Source organism: Erythrolamprus reginae, chromosome 3 (genome assembly GCF_031021105.1).
Source record: "Erythrolamprus reginae isolate rEryReg1 chromosome 3, rEryReg1.hap1, whole genome shotgun sequence".
NCBI classification, from domain to species: Eukaryota; Metazoa; Chordata; class Lepidosauria; order Squamata; family Dipsadidae; genus Erythrolamprus; species Erythrolamprus reginae.
In genome coordinates this window covers 258,479,177-258,489,176 of record NC_091952.1, presented here as the reverse complement: position 1 = coordinate 258,489,176, position 10,000 = coordinate 258,479,177, and the positions used below count along the sequence as shown (strand labels likewise).

Here is a 10,000-nt window from a genome sequence, read left to right as displayed (position 1 = left end):
ACAAAGAGGATGAGGGGACCGGAGGCTAAAACAAATGAAGAACAGTTGCAGGAACTGGGCATGGCTGGTTTAATGGAAAGAAGGACCAGGGGACACATGAGAGCAGCCTTCCAGTATCTCAGGGGTTGCCACAAATGAGCCCAAGCTATTTTCCAAAGCATCTGAGGGCAGAACAAGAAGCAATGGGTGGAAGACTAAACAGGGAGAGAAGCAACTTAGAACTAAGGATCGAATTTCCTGACAGTTAGAACCATTAATCCATGGAATGTCTTGCCACCAGAAGTTGTGAATGCAGATGTTGGATAACCATCTGTCTGAAGTGGTTGTAGGGGTTGGACTAGAAGACCTCCAAGGTTCTTTCCAACTATGTTCCTCCTCCTCCTCCTCCTCCTCCTCCTCATCTTCTATTATTATTATTATTATTATTATTATTATTATTATTGTTGTTGTTGTTGTTTTTGTTGTTTTTATTACTATTACTATTACTATTATTATTATCAAAGTGGAGAAGGCTGGTGGGTGAATTGGCCAGTGACACCCCTGTCCAGGTATCGGGCCTCATTTTGATCTCTCCTTGTCTGAGAATGCCAGAAATGGTCCAAATGGCCCAAATGAGCATCCTAGCGCTGAACAATGTGTGTGTGTGTGTGTGTGACTGCCCTTCTCTCCCCTCCCTGGGACCCTCCGCCCAACAGCCAGCAGCTACGCCTTGTATGGGGAGCGCCTGGGTCTCCTGGAGGAAGCCCCAAGCCCGAGTCCCAGGAGTTCATCAACGCAGTGGAGACCATGCTGCAGACCACGCTGCCCCTGCCTCTTCATCCCGCCTGGAGTGATGCGCTGGGCGAACACCCGGCTGTGGCAGGAGCACCTGAAGGCCTGGGACACCATCTTCAGCCACGGTCAGCCTTGCAGGAGCTGGGCAAGGGAGGCTGCGGGCTTTGCAGACCGCTCCCGACTGGGCGCCAGAGGCCTGAAGGGCGAATGGGTGGAGCGGGAGAGAGAGAGAGAGGACACTGTGGGTGCAGGGGGTCTGGACATTGGGGCTGGTTAAAGTTCTTTCTTAGACAACTGCAGGGGGGGCACCTGCCTCCCAGCCCCAAGTCCCAGCCCCATTCTGAGCTACATCCGGTTTCCCTCCATCTCTCTCGCCTCCTGTGTAGTTGGAGGTGACGGGAGAAGTAGAGGAGCCATAGCAACTGTCTGTGGAGAGGGGCGGCATACAAATCTAATAAATATTATTATTATTATTATTATTATTATTATTATTATTATTATTATTATTATTTAGACTTATATACCACTTCATGGTGCTTTTCCAGCCCTCTCTAAGTGGTTTACAGAGAGTCAGCCTCTTGCCCCCAACAATCTGGGTCCTCATTTGACCCCCCCCTCGGAAGGACGGAAGAAGGGAGGAAGGAAGGGAAGGAGGGAGGAAAGGAGGAAGGAAGAAGGAAGAAAGGGAAGGAGGGGAGAAAGGAGGAAGGAAGGAGGAAGGAAGGAAGTGAAGGAGGGGAGGGAGGGAGGTAGGAAGTTAGGAAGGAAGGACCGAGGGGTCCTTGGTGCTCTCTCAGCTTGGTAGACATTTCACAACCCAACTAGATAGCGTCATCAGTGCTTGCAGGGAGTTGGGGTTTGGAGGGATGAGGGAGCAGGAGGAAGAGGAAGGAAGGAAAGAATGAAAGAAAGAATGAAAGTAGGGAGGGATGGAAGGGAAGGAAGGAGGAAGGAAGGAGAAAAAGAAAGAAAGAAAGAAAGAAAGAAAGAAAGAAAGAAGAAAGAAAGAAAATCTCAGAAAGTCCAGCGCTTCTCCTTGCTGGGGAAGATGTGGAATGTGAGCTGGGGGGTTGTTGAGTGGGGTACGTGGCCCCCTTCCCTCCTGTAAACTGTTTTGGGGGCCCAGCCCCTGTTCTGCACACATTTCCATTCAGGGTCCCCATGTCCTGGGTGGTGGGACCCACATCGACCAGGCCCTGGGTTTTTTGAGGGGGGGGGGGGCTGCCTCAGTGATCCCCCTCCTCGCCTCGTCTCTTCCAGCCGACAAATGCATCCAGAACATCTACCAGGAGTTCTGCCTGGGGAAGCCCCGCAAGTATTCGGGCATCATGGCGGAGTTGCTGCTCCAGGCCGAGCTGCCCCTCGACTCCATCAAGGCCAACGTCACCGAGTTAACAGCCGGGGGCGTGGACACGGTGAGTGGGCCTCTGGGACGCACAGCCATTACCCCTAAGGGAGCACAGGGACATCCACAACAAAACAATGTCGGCTGGTGGGGCTCAGGGCAGGGCCTTCTCTGTGGCGGCACCTGCTCTCTGGTACAAACTACCACCCAATATCTGTACTGCCCCCACCCTGCTGGCTTTCCAGAAAACTTCGAAGGATTGGCCTTGCCGGCAGGCCCTAAAGACCATAAACAATCAACATTCTTAATTCTGCCACAGTTATGATTGCATGACATGACGTGACTGTATTGATGGGATTTTAATATTGTATTGTATTGTATTGTACACTGTACTGTACTGTATTGCATTGCATTATATTTATTATATTATATTTATTATGTTATGTTATGCTATACTTATATTATATTTACTATACTATATATTTATTAGATTTCTATGTCGTCCTTCTCCTGGGACTCAGGGCGGCTCACAACAAAACAAATACAAATGTGCAAGAAATCTAACTTTTAAATGTATTTAACATATTTTTAAATATATTTAAATATATTTAAACATAGTAATTTATTGTTGTAAGCCACCCAGAGTCCTTTGGGATTGGACAGCATTGAAATCTCATGACTAAATAATGCACAATTTCTTCGTCTCCTCCTCCCCCCTCCTGGCCCCCTCCCCTCTCCCCCCCCCCTGCAGACAGCCATGCCCCTCCTCTTCACCCTCTTCGAACTGGCCCGCAACCCGCAGGTCAGACGGCCATCCGGGAGGAGATCCGGGCAGGGCAGGCGCAGGGCTCCAAGGAGCTTTCCAAGGTGCTGAACGCCATGCCCCTCCTCAAGGGGGCCCTGAAGGAGACACTCAGGTAAGGGGGGGGGCGGTGTGGGGGGGCTGGGCTGACTGACTGCCTCTGGGGAGAAGCCCCAGTGAAGGTGTGGCCTAGAAGCCAGGAAACCCGTGAGTTCTAGTCCCGCCTTAGGCACATGAGCCAACTGGGTGACTTTGAGCCAATCTTCTTCAGGTGATGGTCAGTTCTAGTCTTGCCTTTAGGCATTAAATCCAGCTGAATGACTCTGGGCTAAGCACAGGGGTCCCTCTACCTAAGAACGCCGCTACTTAAGAACTTTTCTAGATCAGAACCGGGTGTTCAAGATTTCTTTGCCTCTTCTCAAGAACCATTTTTCTACCTAAGAACCCGAATCTGGAAAAAATTTCCCAGGAAATTTGAGAGCGGCACGAAGGCCCAGCCAGTTCCCTACCATTCCCCCTTTAATCCTGGCCACCTTGGGCTTTTCTGGGCTTTCACTGAAGCCTTGGACAGAGAAAAAATGGGCCAAAAACTGGACGTTTGGAAGAACAGACACCTGGTTTGCCCATTCGGCTATTTTTCGCACTCGGGAGCCTTCAGGAAGCTTCCTGGAGCCTCCAGAGGGGCGAAATGTCCTTCCCCAAAGGCTCACGTGCGCTGGAGCTGACAAGGGGCAATGCCTTGCGTGCCCTCCCACATGGCTCCGCCTGCCACCTGTGACTCGTGTGCCATAGGTTCGCCATCACGGGACTAGTAGTTACTCTGTTTCAGCTCAACCCACCAGAGTGGTTTTGCGGAAAATGAGGGGAGGAAGAATTAGTACTTTCACCACTTTAAATTACGGCCTAAAATAGTGACCGGATAAAAAATATAATAACAAAATAACAGTGGGAAATCATCCCACTCCAAGTATGAAGCACTTTTGGAAGCTCAACCCAACGGCTAACATTCCCCCCCCACCAGAAGTGGGTTGCTGGTCTCTTTTTCCTGGTGTGTGTGTGTGTGTGGACCCAGCTGCCTTCTGCTTCTAAGGCAGAACTAGAACTCAGAGCTTCCTGGTTTCTAGCCCGCTGCTGCTTTCAACTGCAACATTCCACCATCAAGAACGTTGAAAGGGTCAGGGAAAGCGATGGCCGCCTTCTCCACCTGGGAGAGCAACAGCCGCCCTTTCCAAGAGCCTCGGTGGTGCAGTGGGTCAGAGTGCAGGACTGCGGGCTACTTCTGCTAATCACCAGCTGCCAGCAGTTCGAATCTCACCAGGCTCCAGGGTGACTGAGCCTTCCATCCTTCCCAGGTCGGTAAAATGAGGACTCAGATTTATTTATTTATTGGATTTATTTATTTATTTATTCGATTTTTATGCCGCCCTTCTCCTTAGACTCAGGGCGGCTTACAACATGTTAGCAACAGCACTTTTTTTAACACAGCCAGCCTGTTGCCCCCACAATCCGGGTCCTCATTTCACCCCCCTCGAAAGGATGGAAGGCTGAGTCAACCTTGAGCTGGTGATGAGATTTGAACCGCTGACCTTCAGATCTACAGTCAGCTTCAGTGGCCTGCAGTACAGCACTCTACCTGCTGCGCCGCCCCGGCTCTATTTATGTGCCACCCCTCTGTGAGGACTCAGGGCGGCTCACAACATATCCAAACAATATACAATATACATATCTAAAAAATCCAATTAATGTAGCTAAAAAACTTTAAAACCTCTAATAACATTTAAAACCATTCATTCCCGTTCACATAGCAAGACAAACTACACCTTGTCGGCCAGGGGGCAAAGGTCTAATGGCCCCAAGCCTGGCCGCACAGATAGGTCTTTAAACTTTTACGGAAGGCGAGGAGGGTGGGGGCAGTATGAATCTCCGGGGGGAGCTGATTCTAGAGGGCTGGGCCCCCCACAGAGAAGGCTCTTCCCCTACGTCCCGCCAAGCAACATTGTCTAGTTGACGGGACCTGGAGAAGGCCGACTTTGTGCGACCTGATCGATCGCTGGGACTCATGTGGCAGAATTTGGTCCCAGAGGTATTCTGGCCCGATGCCATGAAGGGCTTTAGAGGTCATAACCAACACTTTGAATTGCGTCCGGAAACCAATCTGCAACCAATGCAGACTGCAGAGTGATGGTGAAATATGGGCATGCCTTGGAAGGCCCACAACCGCTCGCCCGGCTGCATTCTGCACGATTTGAAGTTGTTATTATTATTATTATTATTATTATTATTATTATTATTATTATTAATAATAATTAGATTTGTATGCCGCCCCTCTCCGTTTCTGAACACTCTTCAAAAGTAGCCCCATGTTTTTGGGGGGCCAGGCTGCCTCTCTGTGAACCGCATACAGAGGGCTGGACAGCAGAATGCAGTGGTATATAATTCTAAATGCCATTGCTCTTTCCTCCTCCTTCTCTCCCAGGCTCTACCCTGTGGGCATTACCATCCAGCGCTACCCTGTGCGAGACGTGGTGCTCCAGAACTACTGTGTGCCGGCTGGTGTAAGTGCTCGGTGGCCAAAGGGCCTGCATCCCACCCCCTGACCCAGACCTCACTCAACCAGACAGATCCCAGCCACTCTGGGAAGCCTCTAGCTCAGGGCTGCTGGGTTTGCACAGTGCTTCGAGGGCAGCCCTGCAGGCTCCTTCAGCCAACCGCTAGCCGAAGTTCGGCGGTTCAAATCTCCCCACCAGCTCCAACTGGACTCAGCCTTCCATCCTTCCCAGGTGGGTCAAATGAGGACCCAGATGGTTGGGGTTTGCAAGAGGCTGTAAACTGCGTAGAGGGGGCTGTAAAAGCACTAGGAAGTGGTATAGAAGTGTTATATTGCTAATGCAATAGACAGACAGACAGACGGATGGATGGATGCTGTATGAATGGATGGATACATGATGGATGGGTGGATGGATGGATAGGTAGGTAGATAAATAGAGAGCCTCCGTCATGCAATGGTTGGAGTGCAGTACTGCAGGCTCCTTCTGCTGATCACCAGCTGCCAACAGTTTGGCAGATCGAATCTCAGTAGGCTCAAAGTCAACTCAGCCTTCCATCCTTCTGAGGTGGGTCAAACCCAGATTGTTGGGGGCAAGAGGCTGACTCTCTGTAAACCACTTAGAGAGGGCTGGAAAAGCCCTGGGAAGGGGTATATAAGTCTAAATGCTGTTGCTATTGCAAAGTGGAGCCCAGGATTTTGCTGATGAAGGCCCAAAGTTCAAACTTTTGCAAAAACCAGTTCTAGGGAGCAAGAGACCCCATCTAACCCCCCTATGTGCCCCCCCTCTTCTGGCTCTGCAGGGCCTTTTTATGGACGAAGCTCGTGGGGGGCTGGCTTCTCTTCGGGGCTGCTGTTTCCTTTCCTCTCTTCTGGTTACCATCCGTGGCTACAAGTCCTCACTTATTATATTAGCTGGATTTATGAAATGCCACAGTTCATTTAGTAACCATCCATCATTACGACAGCCCTTAAAAAAGTGATTTAGGGCCATTTTTCACACTTGTGACCTCATCCCCATGGGCACTTGATCAGAATTCAGGTGTTTGGGAACTGACCTCTCATACGCGATGGTGGTTAAGGAGTGGGCAGAGTGACCCCTGAGTGGTCAAGGATGCACATACGCAAAGGAAACTAGCAGGTATCCAGCAGAGGGTCAGTAGACACAAATAATGGCTCAGTCATACAAACCAGATAAAAATAGTATTTGCTTTATAAAGTAAAAAATAAAATAGTATAATATTGTATAATAGTAATAACAGTGTATAAAATAGTATTTAGTTTTGCAAATATCATGGTCAAGTTAAACAGTCCAGTCATAGACAGTCAAATCAGTCAATAACTCTCAATACATTAACAATACTACAAGTCTTGCTTGTACAGCCTACACAAACCAGTTCTGGAGGCCTCACCTACAAGAAGAGATGGATCACATTGAACGGGCTACAAGAATGGTGGAAGGTCTTAAGCATAAAACGTATCAGGAAAGACTTAATGAACTCAATCTGTTTAGTCTGGAGGACAGAAGGAAAAGGGGGGACATGATCGAAACATTTAAATATGTTAAAGGGTTAAATAGGGTTCAGGAGGGAAGTGTTTTTAATAGGAAAGTGAACACAAGAACAAGGGGACACAATCTGAGGTTGGTTGGGGGAAAGATCAGAAACAACCTGAGAAAATATTATTTTACTGAATGAGTAGTAGATCCTTGGAACAAACTTCCAGCAGACGTGGTAGATAAATCCACAGTAACTGAATTTAGACATGCCTGGGATAAACACAGATCCATCCTAAGATAAAACACAGGAAAGAGTCTAAGGGCAGAGGAGATGGACCAGGGGGTCTTGTTCTGCCGTCCGTCTTCTATGTTTCTATCATTGAACACACAGTTCTTACTCCAACAGTCACAAGGAATCAGTACAAAAAGGAGCAGAAAAACAGAGAGAGAATCACGCCTCTGGCTCCCTCTTGTGGCAATTCCCAATACTACTCTTAAAGCCATAGTGATTCAATACATACAAGCATTCATTGTTAGCTTGTTTACAGTATTCCCTCGCTTTCCACGGGGGATGCGTTCCGAGACCGCCCGCGAAAGTCGAATTTCCGCGAAGTAGAGATGCGGAAGTAAATACACTATTTTTGGCTATGAACAGTATCCCAAACCTTCCCGTAACACTTGAAACCCCTAAATTGCAATTTCCCATTTCCTTAGAAACCATTTAGATTATTACTCACCATGTTTATTTATTAAAGTTTATTTAACAAAATATTTATTAAAGGCAGATGAAAGTTTGGCAATGACATATGACGTCATCGGGTGGGAAAAACCGTGGTATAGGGAAAAAAACCGTGAAGTATTTTTTAATTAATATTTTTGGAAAACCGTGGTATAGACTTTCTGCAAAGTTCAAACCCACGAAAATCGAGGGAACACTGTATATATTTACAAACCCAGCTGTTATATACAAAATACTAACAATGTTTACAGAGTCCCAGGGTCAAGCAACCCCCTTTTTTCACACTTTATGACCGTTGCCGCACCAGACCCTCAGCAACTGGCTCATACCTGTGATGGTCACTGTGTCACCCTTTTACTTGGTGACCTTCTGACACGCAGTCAATGGGGAAACCAGATTCACTTAACAACCATGTGACTCACTTAACAACCGCAGTGATTCACTTAACAACGGTGGCAAGGAAGGCTGTAAAATGGGGCCAAACTCATTTAACAATTGTTTCGCTTAGAAATTTGGGGCTCCATGGAGACATTTTTGGCTCAGTTGTGGTTGTGTCACGAGATGTATAATGGTGGTGAAGAATGGGCTCTGAAGATCCAAACTCTGGGGGGAGGGTGGGGGCTTTGGACCGATGGCGGTTGGGGGTGCAGCATGAACCCCCCCTCAGGAGGGCCTCCTTTCTTGCCCGCAGACTCTGTGCCAGGTGGGGCTCTACTCCATGGGCCGGAGCCCGGAGGTGTTTGCGGACCCCGAGCAGTACAAGCCCTCCCGCTGGCTGGGCAAGGAGGACAACAGCTTCAAGGCCCTGGCCTTTGGCTTCGGATCACGCCAGTGCATCGGCCGGAGGCTGGCAGAGGCCGAAATGACCCTCTTCCTCATGCACGTGAGTCCTGCTGGGCGGCGGTGGGTGGTGGGAGGCCCAGAGAGCCGGCTGCTCCGCCTAGGGTGGTCCTCGACTTGCAACCACTTCTCTAGCAACCGTCTGAGAAAAGGGACTCGGGACCCTTTTCCACACTTACGACCTCATCCCCATGGTCAAAATTCAGACGCTTGGCCACTAACTCAGATTTTGTGTATGTACTTACTTACTTACCTACCTACCATATTTTTCGGACTATAAGACGCACCTTTTTCCTCCCTAAGAGAGGCTGAAAATTCAGGTGCATCTTATACGCTGAATGTAGCTTCTTTGGGGAAGCTCCCCCCCCCCAGCCCTAACCAGGTGCTAACAATGTTCCCAGCACTTACCGGCTTGCAAGCTCTTTCACTGTTACTCTCTGCAAGGAATGTTTTCCAAGCCCTAAGTCTTTGCTAATTCTATTTTGGGGGGGGGTCTCTCTTCCTCACGGCCATTTGTGGGGCTCTTGCAGATCCTGAAGAACTTCAAGATTGACACCGTCTCCAAGGAGGACATCCCGACCGTCTACAGCTTCATTCTGAAGCCGGAGAAGCCCCCTCGGCTCACCTTCCGTCCCATTGACTAGGGGGGAAGGGCCAGGCCCAATGCTCAGAGACCAGGAGGCCTCCCGGATTGCACAGCTGACAGCAAACGCCACAACCCTTACTAGCACTGATGAGGTTCCCTAGATGGGTGATGAGACGTCTGCAAGAGAATCACCAAGCTCAGAGCACCAAGGACCCCTCGTGTCAACCCCGATTCTCCTTTACTGATAGGGTCCTCTCCCAGTTCCTTCATTCTGCCCCCGCATCACGCTGTCCTGGGGGGGAGAAGCAAAATAAGCCCCTCCCATTTGCAATGAATGAGGGGGGGCAGACGAGGGGGGCCTCCTGCAAACATCAAAGCAGCATCCGGAATCTCTCTGTGGAGGGAGAAAGAGGCGATTTCTAAATGGGATCAATGGATGAATAAATTAATATTCTCTCTGCTTTTTAATTTTACCTTTCTGAGGGTTTTTTTTTCTTGGAGGATCAAAGGGCAATCTGTTGGGAATCATGCAAAAAATAAAGAGATGCAGAGCTGATGTTCTGTGATTGACAGCCTTCTTGTCAAGGAGTATTTTATTTATTATTTTATTATTTAGATTTGTATGCCGCCCCTCTCCGCAGACTCGTATGCAGAGTGACCTCTGAGTTATCAAGAATGCACTTGTGCAAATGTGGAATTCTAGCAGACATCCAGCAGGTGGTCAGGAGATATGAATAATGAATGGTCCAGTCATACATTTAGTGTATAAAACTAGTACAGTGGTACCTGAACGAAGCAGTGGAAGGGATGTGCCGGTGCCTGGAGGCTGTTGGGGCCTGGATGGGTGTCAACAAACTCAAACTCAACCCAG

The 10,000-nt window shown here is 48.9% G+C and overlaps 1 protein-coding gene across 1 annotated transcript in view; it reads left to right on the top strand.

Moving 5' to 3' along the window:
• The window catches only part of LOC139166051 (cytochrome P450 11B, mitochondrial-like), a 16,056-nt gene extending 6,785 nt beyond the window's left edge, over positions 1–9,271 (top strand). Inside the window, 9 exon segments of the mRNA XM_070749315.1 lie at positions 696–740; positions 743–810; positions 812–899; positions 2,035–2,189; positions 2,871–2,919; positions 2,922–3,036; positions 5,398–5,476; positions 8,395–8,586; positions 9,074–9,271. Of these exon segments, the coding sequence (XP_070605416.1) occupies positions 696–740; positions 743–810; positions 812–899; positions 2,035–2,189; positions 2,871–2,919; positions 2,922–3,036; positions 5,398–5,476; positions 8,395–8,586; positions 9,074–9,187 (905 nt within the window). The 3' untranslated portion in view covers positions 9,188–9,271.
• The last annotated feature ends 729 nt before the right edge of the window (positions 9,272–10,000 follow it).